Source organism: Lepidochelys kempii, chromosome 2, assembly GCF_965140265.1.
Source record: "Lepidochelys kempii isolate rLepKem1 chromosome 2, rLepKem1.hap2, whole genome shotgun sequence".
NCBI lineage: Eukaryota > Metazoa > Chordata > Testudines > Cheloniidae > Lepidochelys > Lepidochelys kempii.
In genome coordinates, this window is record NC_133257.1 from 182,812,652 (window position 1) to 182,827,699 (window position 15,048).

Consider the following 15,048-nt stretch of genomic DNA (forward strand, 5'->3'; position numbering starts at 1 on the left):
ACTTATACCCATGCACTTCTCCTGACATTGTAAAGCACTGAGTGCAGAATCTGACCCCTACATATTTTAGGCCAGATCCTCAATTTAAGTCAATGGAGCTATGACAATTTATACCAATTGAGGAGCTGGCCCTTATATATATAAAGACACTTAAAATTAGCAAAATGTTGGTAAAATTTTCCTCAGTACTTATGGATGAAATTCATCATAATGAAGAGGACCTGCACAAAGCCCAATCCACCACTTGAGTCCCATTCAATCCCAGCACTAAACATGGCAGCAAAACTAATGCAAATCGCAGATCTCCATCTGGTGAGCATCAGCCTAGCTAGTACATCACTTTTAGCTATTATCATTACATCAGCTGCTTATCCATGACACCTGATTCCATGTACAAATAAATATAATGAAAAGTTGATATTGTCTCTAGTCTAAATTCTTCCAGATATCTTTACTGTAATTGCCCCACCTCAGAATGTTTGTCCTGCTTATACTGGTGCCTTAATCTAACTGACCGCAGAGGGCTGGTGCGCTCTCTGACTGAAAGAGAGGGGATGGAACATACATACTAACTACTCACTCAAGTCCCTCAGTTTAGGCCTATTAAATGGGTGTGAATAAAACCTCACAAGAGCCCTCTCCCCTGAGCTAACAAACTATATACCTCAGGGCACATTAAAGGTTTTCCCACCCCTTACCTGTCCATCTAATGCTTGTGGTCTGTCCTGGAATCAGTTTATGAAGATCTGAAGTTGGGCTCTCAAGAACTATTTCTGCAAGATCATGATTCCAGGTGTTGGCTTTGCAGAATGGTCATTGTAGTCTTTTCATTGCCAACAAACCTAAAAATTCTATAAGTCTCCAAGTTAAGCATGATCACAGAGATTATGCCTCCAGGATATGCAACAAGCTAGATTATTTTGTTAAAAGTTAAATTTGCCTCGAAATCCTTTCAATATACCATGGTAGAAGTAACTGGATAATAAATGAATACCCACAGCCCAGAGCTACAATGGCGATCATTCACTGGATGCACATGGAAAAATAGAACACATGATCTTTGGCACCAAAGACTTCAAACTGTGCCAAATAGAGCCTAAAATCACGTGGAGTGAAATGTACACTGCCTTTTCAGAAATATTTACGTTAATGAAGTTGTTACCGTGCCTGCTAGGACAAGCAGCACACCCTTTATCAAGTGCAGTGACTGAGGCCAGGTCTACACTATACATTTATATCAGTATAATTACGTCGCTTGGGTGTGAAAAATCCACTTTCCCGAGCAATGCAGTTAACTGACCTAACGCCCAATCTAGACAATGCTATGTTGACAGGAGGGCTTCTCCCATCCACACAGGTACCAGCTGTCGTGGAGCTGGATTAATTACACGGATGGGAAAAGCTCTCCCATCAGGGTAGCAGTATCTTCACTGATACACTACAGCAGCGCCAGTGCAGTGTCAAGGTCAAGATCACATACATGATATAAGAACTGATATAAGAAACAAATATTTGCCTATACATGTTTTCTCAGAAGCATGTTATTCTTATATAAATTTGGCACTGTGTGATGTTTTATTAACAATTATCAATGAACAGCTCCCCTCACCTAGCACACCTATTTAATACCTTATTAAAACTGCAATGACTTTAAAATGGTGCCTCATCTTTCTCTACTTACATTTGTTTAGTTTTTGCATTTCACTGATTTACAATCACTCCCCCAAATCCAAGAACTTTGGGGTGTGGGAACGGTTGTGATCTAGATCCAACCTTCATGGCTCCAGCCTATACCATATCCTCAGTGTGATGCAATGGACAGGCCATGGCTGGGGCTCGGAATCAGGAAACCTAGAAGCAGATTCACGCCTGCACTGGTGTAGACACTGGTACAGGGAGAGAAGAGAGATGGTTATTCAAAAGCTGGGGGGTGGTGGAGGAGGATTTCAAGCCTCAGCACATACTCAGGGCCTTTTAGGAATGAAAAAGTAATGGGATGCAGGTCTGCCCTAGCCCGTGTCCATGCCCTCTCCTGCCACCGATATGTCCCCTTGCCTCCAGCAGACCTGCTGCACTCAGACTGCTACAGAGGTGGCAAAATTCTGTGCCTGGGCTTGGCCTGAGCCTCCTCCATTTGGGACCCTGCTTTCTATTCTTGGCTTCACCACGGACTTGCTTCTGACCTGGGGCAAGTCACTTCACTGCTCTTTGCCTCCGTTTCCTCCTATGTCAAATGTGGATAATGATACTTGTGTCCCTCTGTAAGATGCTGGGAGACAGTGGATGAAAAGTGCTATAAAAGAGCTAAGTGTTATTAGTTACTATGCACTCTGCTGGGGTCGCTTGCCGTTATAGCTTTTAAAATATAAAGCAGACCAAAGAATATAAAAGAAAATGAGAGGAGCACGGGCACTATAAGCAGGGAGCCATTATCTCCAACTTGATCCTGAGGGACGGAGGAGGGGGCTCCTGACAGAGGTGCTGGAACAATTTGTATTGTGGGGGTGCTGAGAGCCACTGAACCAAACTGTAAACCCTGTGTCTGATGGAAACCACGTCACGCCAGGGGGTGCAGCAGCACCCCTAGTTCCAGCACCTATGGCTCCTGATTTGCTGGGGCGCACCTGCAGAGCTGGGATTGCAGGGGCAGGGCCTCAGACTGGGCTGCGTGGCTTTTTCTGTAGGGCCAGTTCTCCCTCTCCTGCACTAGCTCGTTGCTTTCATCCTAACTAATGCGGAGGCAGTAGCTCGCCCCCCCTTCGCCCCCACCCCGGGCAGCTTTCACCATCCCCGCCGCAAACCCTTTAAGCCGGTGCCCCGTTTGCAAGGGGCTGAGCTCAGCAGGAGAAGGAGGGGGCGCTGCCCGGGATTAGCCAGGCCCGGCCGCCCAGAGGAAGTCCCTGCTTTGCCTGCAGCGGCGGCGGGGATGGGAAGTCAAGTGAAAGTCAACGCAGGAGCTGCTGCTGCTGCTGCTCGGCTCTGTGCCTCCCCTTCCCGCGGGCCGCCCGCGCCCGGGGCCCCCATGTCGCAGCGGCGGGGGGCGCGGGAGAAGGCGGAGGCCGCCGCCGCCGCCGAGAGGCGCCGCCGCCGCCACCACCACCACAAGCGGCCCAGGAGCCAGCGCGAGCCCCTGGCAGGCAGCAGCGGGGGCGGCAGGGAGCTGGAGCGGCACGAGCAGAAGAGGAAGAAGCGGGAGGTGCAGCAGATCCAGCAAATCCAGCACCTGGAGTCCTTGTAAGGGGTTCGGCGGGGGAGGGGAGAGCAGGCGGAGAGTCCCCGCCACAAGCCCCTCTCTGGCTGGGCTGGGGAGCTGCCCGCCAGTGCCCCCCCCCGTTGCTGAGCCGTCATTGCAGAGATGGGGCCTGCGCCGCAGGCCGCTCTCCGTTTTAGGCCGAGCCCCTGCCTCTGTCACAGGCTGAACCCAAACCCTAGCCCATCCCCCTGGTATCTGAGCGCCCCCGGTGCGTTTGCGAAGAAATCATAACACTCTGCTGAACTGGGTCCTCGGGAGGGCGCTGGAAATCCGGAATGAAACTTGAGGGCGGCATTTGTTGCTAGCTCATGTATTTGGCCTTTATAGATTTTATTTTATACATGAAAATTACAAAGGGGGTGGAATGGCCAGACTTATGGGAGTGGGACCATTTTATTATGTCACCTACTACTGGCTCCCTTCGAATTCTGGCTGATCCTTGCCAGTGGGGTGCTTCAAAAGTTTGATCTGGGTTTTTTTTTAGAGGCAATGGGTCATGCTCTACAGCTGCATGGAAATACCTCTAAACGTGTTGTAAAAGCAATGTTCATGTGCTCCCAATAAAATCCTGTATGGAAGTAACCCCATGTGCAGCCCAAGACCTTGTACTGTCAGGAACAAAGGTAACCAGGAATAATCAGTGTATGAAGCTGGAGTAGGAGTTTTATTTACAAAATCCAATGGGACCTATCCCAGAAAATGCAGAATCATTAAACTGATGCTATAGAGCTCTCTACACTGAGGAATCAGACCCATCGCTTTTTAACTTTGCTGCATGAATAATATTTTTATGGTCTCAATTTGGGCCATTGTCACACTTTGTGTTGTACATTTGGGCCTTGGCAGAGTGAGAGGTGTACCACTCTGTGGCTACTGTTGGGTCTAGTGCAGCGTCTGGTCGCTTTAGGGTCAGGGAACTTGAAGCAGAGTGGAAAACGTAGCCAGTGTTTCACCTGCGGTGCACAAGTCTTCTAGTGGGCCCCTGTGTGCAGTGACCTTCCAAATATGGCCCATTTTGTATAGAAATAGGTCCAGGATTTGTTGTTGTTGCTATGCCCACGAATTTCTCTGAACATTTTACAGAAGGCAGCCAGTCTGTCCATTCTCTATATACCTGTCCATGTGAAGATAGGTAAAATAATTCTGTCACCAGTCCTTCCCCCAACTCCTTCCCTGACTTTGTATCTGTCCTGTTTGTTTTTTAAGTGTCATTTTGAAAAAAGTGTGGGACCTGTAGTTTGGCAGCAAAGCATGATCAGCAGGATCCCTTTAGAGTGAATGAAAAAATGTACAATGTAGAAGACTTAAGATGTGCTGAATGATTCCTCTGATGCTGTAAAATATGTAAAATTGTTAGTCTCTAAGGTGCCACAAGGACTCCTCGTTGTTTTTGCTGATACAGACTAACACGGCTACCACTCTGAAACCTGTAAAATATGTGTGTACCTTAATTTATGAAAAGGGGGTTGAGAGGGATGGAAATATCATGGGCTGCAATCATAATTTAATGTTAATTCCTTCACAGTGGGAGTAGGGATTTCTTATTGTGAATTACTCCAGACAGTGCTTAAAGTGTTGCTATTGTTAAGAAGATGATCAAATGATACCTTGGCATTGAACACCCATGTGTGCATTGTCCCCATTGGTGTCTTCCAAGTCAGATCTGCCTACTGTATGGACAAAAACAAGTCTCTCTTTCTGCTGTCAACACTGCTGATCCAACATAGCTGCAGAACAGCCTCCTGAGCCATCAACAAAACTATCACTGATGCTGTCTTCAGATTAGTTATTGGTGATGATGAATGTACTAGAGAGACAGTTTGATTATCCTGTATTAGGTTGAGCTTGTAGTGCTGGCAGTAAGAAAATTCTTGCTTTGACATGGTCAGTTGAGCATACTTATGACACAGTGCTGGAAAAAATAAATATGGAGTGGCAAGATGTCATTTTCCTTACCATAGCTAGACTTTCAAGATGAGAGAGTTGTGAATTTCTGGCAGCTAGGGCTCAATTGGATGCACGAAGCATCTCTGTAAAGCAGCATAATGAAGTTGTCATTTCCAAGCAAACACACACAATGAAAGCATGTTTGCAAATTAGAGCGAATTGTGTGATTTGCAGAAGACATTTTTTTTTTGGCTGTTTAGAAACACCACAAGCATCACTTCACTCTGTTTGCATCTCTGTGTTGCACTGTGGCTGCTACACTTCTTAAGGAGTGTAATTAAATAAAGCTTTAAGCTAAGTACGTTTAAATTATATGAAATTTTTAATTTTATAGCATTGAACGGCTTTGTTTTGTCCATGTATATAAGTCTGATGCGAAGTTGTAGAAAATAATGTTAATACAACTCAGTGGTTTGAGCATTGGCCTGCTAAACCCAGCGTTGTGAGTTCAATCCTTGAGGGGGCCATTTAGGGATCTGGGGCAAAAAATGGGGATTGGTCCTGCTTTGAGCAGGGGGTCGGACTAGATGATCTCCTGAGGTCCCTTCCAACCCTGATATTCTATGATTCTATATTTTTATTGTTTTCCAGCTATGAGAAACCTCCTCCAGGGCTAATTAAGGTTAGTAAATTGTAATAAACGTTTGGTGTTTAAAAGAAATTGTAAACACTGGGTGGAATCCTGGGTTCATTAAAGTCAATAGGAGTTTTTCCATTGGCTTTTGGGGAACCAGATCCACCTTGTATGATTCCCTCTCTCCTTGCCATTAACATCACATTAAATTAGTATGTGATGTTTTGTAGAATTCCTCTTACCAGATTCAAAGAGTCATAATTTAGTGTTTGTAACTTAAACAAAAACTGCTGCATATAAAGGCTATTGTAATCACTATATTCAATTACAAAGAAGAGAAAATCAATAGAAGTTGAAATGTAATCATTGGACTAAATGGAACAGGAGGGAAGCAATTCAGCAAGAATATTCAGGCTTGAAGGGAAAAGTTAAGGGTAGCAAAAAAGAAAAATGAGTTAATGTTACTAAAAGGGGTTAAAGAATGAAGTTATTTTATGGATATAAAGGAGGAAGGGAATATAAGGGAGAAAGTAGGTCCATTAGTAAATGATGACATATACTTATACACTTGGGTTATTTGCTTTAAAAAAGGGTAAATGAAATAGGGGTTTTGTTTTGCTTACCATTTCTATAGGAAGATGAAACTAAGCCAGAAGACTGCATACCTGATGTACCAGGCAATGAACATGCCCGAGAATTCCTGGCTCATGCCCCAACTAAAGGACTCTGGATGCCATTAGGAAAAGAAGTCAAAGTTATGCAGTGTGAGGGCAAGAAGCATCCAAATTTCATTGGGCCTTTTTCTTTTATAAATCTTTTGACTTCAGGCAAAAAAATCTTGGCAATAAGTGACTATTCCAGATATATTGACTTCATATTGATATAATAGCAGCCAGTATCTTGAAGGCTTTTGTAGATTTGCAGACTGAATTTAATGGTTTGTTTCTCTTTACTGTACTTCAACTATGTAAAGATGTTTTCCATTAATGTTTTTAAACGGTTGTGAGCTGACTCAAGGATTCAGTTTGCTTCTGTTTTACTAAAGGTTGGAGATGTAAACGTTATGGACACAGAACAGGAGATAAAGAATGCCCATTCTTTATTAAAGGCAATCAGAAATTGGAACAATTCAGAGTAGTAAGTACAAATATTGTAATATTGGTTGTATTTTTCATTAATGATGATGGCTAATCTTGCTAGTGAAAAGAAGTCTATTAGGTTATGGTCTATAAAGTATTTTCCGCTGTATCTAGTATCATATTGATGTTGAAACCTGACCATAATCCTCTTATTAGAGAAAAATGTCTCTCTTCGTACACAGATGTGATTGAATATATTAGTAATTTGCAGAAAACCCACTCTTTAAAAGGAAGATAATAATTATTTGCATATAAATTATAAGTCTGCAAGAAACTTTCAACCATTATATTTCATTAATCTTTTCAACATCAGTTATTTATGATTAAATATCAATGAACTAAAGTTCTATTAACAAATAATCAGCGGTGAGTTGCCCAGGTAACATTAAGAGATTTGGAGTACCTCTCATCAAATGAGTTTGTAGGCCAAGCTATGAGGAGCCACAAGAAAGTTAGGAAGTTGTTCAAAGAGTGAATAATGCAGAAATTTTAGAAATACCTTATCTGTAAAACTCCCATGTAATTTGGCATACATTTCACAGAAAAATTCTATTCTGGGATAAGATAGGGTATGTAAAATTTCAGGGGGATTGTTTAGGTAGAAATAGGAAGGGGCAGGGTTGGGAATCAAATTTAAAATAGGAAGCTAGCTTCTTCCTTAACTGTGGATGGACAAAATGCCTTCCATATATGGGATTTGAGTGCTGGTGCTTAGTAGGTATTCTCCTTTATGCTAATGTATAGGTGTCTCTGCAATACACTTGACCATGGAAATAGTGGTAGAGAAAAAACTGGAAGATTATTTTTATTACCATAGGGCCTAGGAATCCTCTTTATAGACCAATACCCCATTGTGCTTGGCGCTGTACAAACACATGCCTCCAGAAGCTTAGCCAAGAGACAACAGAGGATATGATACTGACAGATGGAGTATGAGGAAACAATGAGATGATATTGTTCAACATGGGAGGCTGTGTTTTAAGCACACCAGTGTACTAACTGTGGTCAGGTTGTTTGAGGCATCACAAAAAAAAAAAGGGTTTTGAAGGAGGATAATGAGGAAGTTTTGCAGATGTTTACAGGGAGCATCTCATAAACATGAGAGGCAGCATGGGAGAAAGGACTATGGTGTTTGTCTGCAAATTTAACAAGTGGGCAGTGGAGGCTTGCATCATGGGCTAATCAGAGATGGGAACTGACACCAGTGAATGAGAGATGATAGAATTAGGGTGGAAGAACATCCTGAAAGGGAAGACAAGCCACTTATGTTTGAAGCAATAAAAAAGAAGGAGCCAGTGGAGGGATACAAGGAGGGACGTGACATGGTCAAAGCAATGAGCTAGGAGAATTATCTTTGCAGCAACATTCTGAATGGATATTAGTGGGGCAAGATGGCCTTTGTCAAGGCCAGAGGAAAGGATGTTGCAGTAATCAAGATATGAGATAAAAAGAGCCTGAACAAGAGTTGTAGCTGTGTGGCTGGATCAGAAATGTCATGTTTTAGAGAAAAGAGATCTGCAAGATTTAGACATTGCATGGATATGAGGACCTAGAGGGAGGTCTGAGTAGAGGATGATATCCAGGTTATGGTTCTGACTCACAGGCAGGATGTCAGTGTTGTCCCCAGTGACTGAAAAAGGAAGCAATGGAGAGGGAAGGTTCAAATGTGTTAGAGGCATATTTAAGATTATTTCAGGAGTTCAGCAGAAGTTCTAATTTATTTATAACCAGTTTTATGTCTCATATCACCATAATAGTTGAGCATCTATAGGAGATTTGTTGTGGGCAAGGAGAGCCCTATGCAGTCAGCTACATAGTCTTTGGATTAGAGTTGCATAAACCTTTTCTGATGTCAAAAATCAGCCTAAATTCATCAAAAGGTTTGCAATAATGTCAGTGCATCATTGTGAATTGGGAGTTTGGGATTAATTGGGACCCTTCTATTGGAATAATCGTTTATTGTTGGATTGGATATTTTAATGGTAGGAAAGCATAATAAATATATGTGCCAATGATAGTCTCTTTTACTGATATTGGGCTTTCAATTTCCTCTTTTTCAAAGGCACATGAAGACCCTATGTATGATGTAATAAGGGAAAATAAACGCCATGAAAAGGAAATGAGGTAAGTATGTCTTTGTAGTAAATAAAAAAAATAATAATGTAAGACTTTAATTTGATATTATGCTGTGAAAATTAGATTGTATGGGCAAAATTTCCCTCACTGTTCAGCTCATCACCTCCAAACAAAAGTTAATGTTTAATGGTAAGCTTTGTATTTTAATAAACAGCTAATGCAGAAGAGGAGATGTCATTTGTCCCTTCTTAATAAATACTTGCTATTTTACTTGCTTCTCGCTCATAAATTGAAGTGATTTATATTTAATGATTCCTAGAACTGCCTATTCTAAAAATAGACATGTTCATTTTTGCCAACATTTTCAAACCTGGAAGGCTCCTAAATCTATTTTTTTTATGTCTTTAGTAAAAGTGGTCTGATTTTTAAAGGTGCTGGGCACTCACAGCTCCAATTTACTTCAATGAGATTTCTCAGCAGTTCTGAAAACCAGATTGGTTTTATTTAGATACCTCTGTAAGGATTTAGGAAGCGAGCTTTAGGTACCCATGTTTGAAAAATGTGGCTTTTATTCCTACTGTTAAATCGTTATTCAGTAAATAGGACAGCAGCGTTTAATTCTCTTTCTTGTTCCTTGCACTGGAAAGCATCACTGATGAGCAATGTGCAATCAACATTTGAGCTTAAGGGGTAGGGTTCAGTATAGTTGCAAGTGACCAGTTGCATGTGTTTAAAAAAAATACACACCAAGTTGAAATGGATGGTATCAAATAGAAGTAATCAAGCAAGTAAGGAGACTTTCCTTATCTGTTAAGAATCCATCTTAGTATGGAACTAAACAGGGGGGACTCTTGCCAGAGAAATTACCTGTTTTGCTAAAGGAGAACCTGCTTTTTATGTCCGTGATACCAGTGACGTCCCCCTCTTCATCATTGTAACAGAACCTCATAATTTATTCATCCTGGATTCCCCTGCATGTCAGTTAGTGGTAGTATAAAAATTGGTATGGGGGCATACTGATGGCTGTTGCCTCTGAGTACACTGTATACATATTAATATAAAAACATCAAATAACTTCTTTTGCTGGGTAGTAGTAGAGGCCCTCCCCTTATCAACCACCCCACCCACATGATGGAAAAACCCTTGAGTTGGACAAATGGCTGGCTGAAAATGGGAACTCACAAAGCCGTAACTTGGACTCTGACTTCACATTGAAGGGAGTGATTTGCATAGCCGGGGATCCTCCCCAAAGAGAATCTGGTGACCAGTTCTCACAAGTCTACTACATCATTCACTTTTTTTTTCGGGGCCGGGGGGGGTGGGGGGACAGCATACTACTGCACACATGGAGAAAGGATTCTCTTTCACATTAATTTTTGTGTATTTAGGATACAGCAATTGAAGCAACTGCTGGAAGACTCTACTTCAGATGAAGATGGAAGTAGTGGCAGCTCCAGTTCCTCAGAATGTAAAGAAAAACACAAGAAGAAGAAAAAGAAGGAGAAAAAGAAAAAGGAAAAAAAGAAGAAAAAGAAAAGAAAGCACAAAATCTTCTAAATCAAATGAAAGGTCAGAGTCTGACTGACAGCAGTCACCTGCTAAGTGCTTCTTGACCCCAGATTGTGAACTGTAAGGAAACATCCAAAGAATGAGGAAGAAACAACCAAAAAGGGCTTTGTAATAGTCTAGGAGAACATACAAACGGGTACGTCTAATGTCCCATTTGTGCCATCCTTTTCTGCCTCTCTGCAGTGGTGCACTAAGCAAGGATGAGCTCAATTATGGCTGTTTAACAAGGAATGGTTTTACTAGAGCATACCTATGTACTGTGAAACGTTGGATAATGATCATCTACCTTGATGGTTGATAAAACCTCTGTTATGCTGCCACCTGTTTTAAAAAAACAGCCACCCCCTCAGGGACCGCTTACATATTTCAGCGGAGCCCTCTAGTGAGGTAATGTTTACCCCATAAAACAATTTAATTACACACAGAGCTTCACTGTAATGGGAATTGCAGTTTGTACTGTGCAAAGCATTGAAACATGTTAGGACTTCCCATTTACAGCAAACAACAATGGGTGTTGCCATGTCCAAGCTAACTGTAATCAGGCTGTACTGTATCTTCCCCGCATGCTGATGGTCACTCTGATCATCCCATGATTGGCAGCTGGCAAGGCTTTAAAATGTGTGACATAAGGAAAAACCTATTAATGTTAATGAAGGGGTTTTACTTTCAGGCAAAAGTGTATTGTTAGCAGGGTTTATTTTTATTCACTTGAAGAAAAGCTCAGTTCTGTAATTTCAACATTATTTCTGAGCCCCACTCTACAACATTGACCAGCACCTACTCGTTAAAATAATCCTCTGAACTGCAAAATTGGGCTCCATGTGTGAAAATCTCTTGCTAAATAATAATAAAACTCTCCCACTAATTTTGCTGACAAAAGCTACCATGTTAGTTGCTTAGAAAGGAGTTTTCATGTTGGAAATGGAATGGGTAACAATGTTCTTCTGAGCATGGTTCACTATCTGTTTTGTATTGATACATGTTTGTTTCTAAAAAGGTTTGGGGAAGTAACTTTAAACGTGTTTTAATTTTACATATTTAGTAAAATATTTAATACAGTAATATTTTGTGAATCATTGTGAATACGGAAAAATATAAAGGATATTCTTGTATCAATATATGGAAGGAATTCCAGATGTTTTACAAGTGTATACAGTACACTTGGTACTATAGAAATGTAGCAAAGAAAAAGCAGGCTGGACACAAGGATACTTTGGTCAAGGACATGAGGACAAATGCCTCCTTTTACAAAAAAGGTCCATGGGATCTCTAATAATCTCCCAAGGCAGACGGGACTGGAAAGATCTGTACAACAGTAAACAGCATAATACCAGATATATCTGCCCCTGCAAGATGAATGGCTAGACTGATCTCACTGTGATGTGAACCTATGGTTGCAGGAAGTCTAGGTGTTTAAAAGTAACCTGCAAGAGAAAAAGGGATTTGTCCTGTGGACTCTTTGGAACTGCTTTATGACAATGAAAGAAGCCCTGAAAAGTGTTTTACTTCGAAAATACCAGAAATGTCAAAGCTGGTTTTTCTTTGTTTTGTGAGAGACCTCAGATATAGAATTGGAGTTTTCCCTCATTGGGAGGAAAAAGGTGTGTTTAAAACATGAGCTTGGACAAGGCAATTGTAGCTGCCCAAGGTAGACTCAAATGTAGGCTCCCCATTAGGACTTACACTGAACAGCTATCACATGGTAAAGCCTTGTTTGGGGCAAGCGTGAAATCCTGACAGTGTTGACTTTGGTGGTGGTTGGATTTCACCCTAACACTTTAGTACAGGTTAAACCTGCACTTCTTCTTGGCATGAAAGCTTTCTGAGCCTATAATGGAAGGGGGTGAGAATGGTGAACTTCTAACAAAATACTGTTTTTTTTCCCCTCGTGCATAATTTTCAGGCATTGGAGTTAATTGTTTAAACAATCTGAATAAATATTGAGAGGGGAAGTATACTAAGTAGGTGAAGTCTGCATAAACCTGCTATTACCGTTCTTCCAGAAACATACTGTGGATGACTGGAAACAGGGTTGAAAAAACCCTACTTAGAAGAAGAGGCCTGTACTTTTTTCCTTGCTAGATTTTTATATCAACAGAAGCAAAGGGAATAAAAATGGGGACAAATCCATTTCTTCTCCTTTACAAGACATCCTCCAAATCTAAAGTATAGACCATGTCACCGTCATCACAACTGTGCATAATCCTCTCTTAAATCACAGCAATGTAACTTTTTAGATGACATTATGTGTATTCTATATTAAGTCCCAGACTGTTCCAAAAGCGGCTACGGAGTATCTTCTCTAATAGTATTTAGTAAACAAGTTGTTTATATGCAAAGTTAATGTTACTTATTAGTGACTATCGACAGTTCAGGAATGCTCTATGGAAAGGTAACTGTGACAGCTGGCTAAAACTGCAGTTTCTTTGTCAGTAGCCTTGGCAGTCGGAACTGCCTGAGATTTGGCTTGATTGATCTCCTTCTTTACAGTGCTGCAGTGGAGATACAAGAATGGTCATCAGAGCATCCAGTTGCTTGCTTGTTTGCAGCATGGTTGAGGGAAGGTGGGTATGAGAAGCCACCACACAACAAACAGGTTCTGGGAGATGTCTTGCAACAACTCCATAACTTCCTACCAGTGCTACAGCAAAGCCAATCTTTAAAACGTAACAGAGGCTCTGTGGTGGTTATTGCATCTTTCCTTAGAGTTTTTGCTTGGAAGTCTATCCTGAAAGCCATACTAAGGTTTCTTTATAAAACTTCTTCCCATTAATCCTTAATGTCCCCATCCCTTTCTGCTACTTCCTTGGGTATTTATCTTTCATAGAGGTGGTGCTGGTTGCCTCTCTTTTACTATAAGGGTTAAGCTTTGTTAAACATTTATTTTTAATATTTTTTCCTTAAAATATTTAGAAAGATTTTTACCTCTCGCTACACGTACTTTTTAAAAAATATCTTTGGCCATATAAACTTATCAGAATAATTATTGTTCTGTATGCAAGTGAGAATGTTCTCCCTGTACATCACTGTGGAACACTTAATAGTGATGGAAAAGAAGGGGCTCACTGACCAAACAATTGTTACTAGGAATCAACAGGTAGTCCTTTCTAATGTGATTTCCCCCTAAGGATGTGTTGTCAACCCACTACTATTTACAGTTTTAATCAGTGACCTGGAATATATCATAGTTACTGATAAAAAGTTCATACATGATACAGAAGTAAATAATGAGGATGACAAGTCACTGCTACAGAGTGATGTGACTCAAACACGTTTTAATAGAGTTAAATGAAAGAGCTTTACCTATAGGAATAGAGAACATAGTATTTACAAGGTAGGGAACTGTATTCTTAAAAACAGCGGCTCAGTTAAGGATATAGGAGCCACTGTACATAAACCAAACATGAGCTTCTAGTGTGATACTGTGACAGGGTAAACAGGCTGCTGTAGACAACATGACTAATATCACTTCCTGGACTATAGCGTCTATGCTTCAAAAATGATAATTTGGAGCAGGCTTAGAAGAGCAACAAGACTAACTTCTTGTCCAGGAAATACAATGCAAGAGGCTACAGCAGCACAATCAGTTTATTGAATACAAAGTTAAGCGGCAGCTTGAGTGCAGTTTTTATATACCTATACAGGGAGAAGATGTTCGATACGCCCTTAGCACATGAAGTCTAATGGATGAAAAATTAAGTCATGCAAATTCAAACTGAAAACAGTATAAGTAGGCATTGTTACTAATTGGCAAGGTATGTGGTACATTTTAGAGTTTTAAAAATCAAAATGGGATGTCTAAGATTCTCCAGTTCAATCACAAGTTGGGCAAAAGGCAGGTTTGGTATGCAGGTCAGAATAGACAACTAATGGTCCTTTCTAGCCTCGGGAGGAGGAAAAAAACCAACAACAATTGAATTGTTCCATAAAGTGTTAAACTGAGAAACCAGCATCTACCTTTGATTAACCATTTACTTATTTAAGGCACTTGACATCTTGCTAATTATTTACTTCAGAGACTGAAGCTTTTAACAAGTTTCTTGCCTCCAGTGCATGTAGATTCTGGTTTATCATGTTACTTACGAGTGCTAGAATTATGAAACATTTACATGACTAGACAAATCAAGAGGAGTGTAGCTATAACATGTTTACCTGCTCATAGAGCTATGAGTCATCCTAGCAAACTTCCTGGTCTGATTATTTAGTTAAATATTTTTTCCTCCTGACCTGTTGTGGCACTACTAGAGAGCTGTAGAGAAGACAAAGATGTTTGGAGCAGGGATATCTATGTTCTGTATGCACTGACAAGATTCGAGCATAACAAGCTACTGAAAATTCAGTGAGAGGTCAGAGATGACTTTTGACATTCCAAAGTAGTTGATTAATAGCCAGCTAGCACAACAAACCAGCTACAGAGAATATGTGCTGTGGAAGAACTTAGTGTCTTACATACACCTGTCTTTCCTTAGCAGATCGATAGCATGCAAAGA

At 41.0% G+C, this 15,048-nt stretch overlaps 2 protein-coding genes across 12 annotated transcripts in view; one reads left to right on the forward strand and one right to left on the reverse strand.

The window, feature by feature from the left end:
* Positions 1-3,348, reverse strand: part of FKBP9 (FKBP prolyl isomerase 9) — a 58,240-nt gene extending 54,892 nt beyond the window's left edge. For 5 of the 11 annotated variants that reach the window (XM_073332941.1, XM_073332942.1, XM_073332940.1 and 2 more), the window contains exon 1: positions 1,682-3,346. The gene's annotated coding sequence lies outside the window, so the exon portion shown is untranslated. Of the gene's footprint in view, positions 1-1,681 lie in introns of all 11 variants that reach the window. The other 6 variants (XM_073332944.1, XM_073332946.1, XM_073332943.1 and 3 more) reach the window with 6 other exon arrangements.
* Positions 2,853-13,028, forward strand: RP9 (RP9 pre-mRNA splicing factor). The gene is given in 7 exon segments (XM_073332958.1): positions 2,853-3,234; positions 5,792-5,822; positions 6,409-6,538; positions 6,820-6,911; positions 8,976-9,037; positions 10,378-10,534; positions 10,536-13,028. Coding segments are annotated over 7 exon segments (819 nt in total). The 5' UTR covers positions 2,853-2,926; the 3' UTR covers positions 10,575-13,028.
* The last annotated feature ends 2,020 nt before the right edge of the window (positions 13,029-15,048 follow it).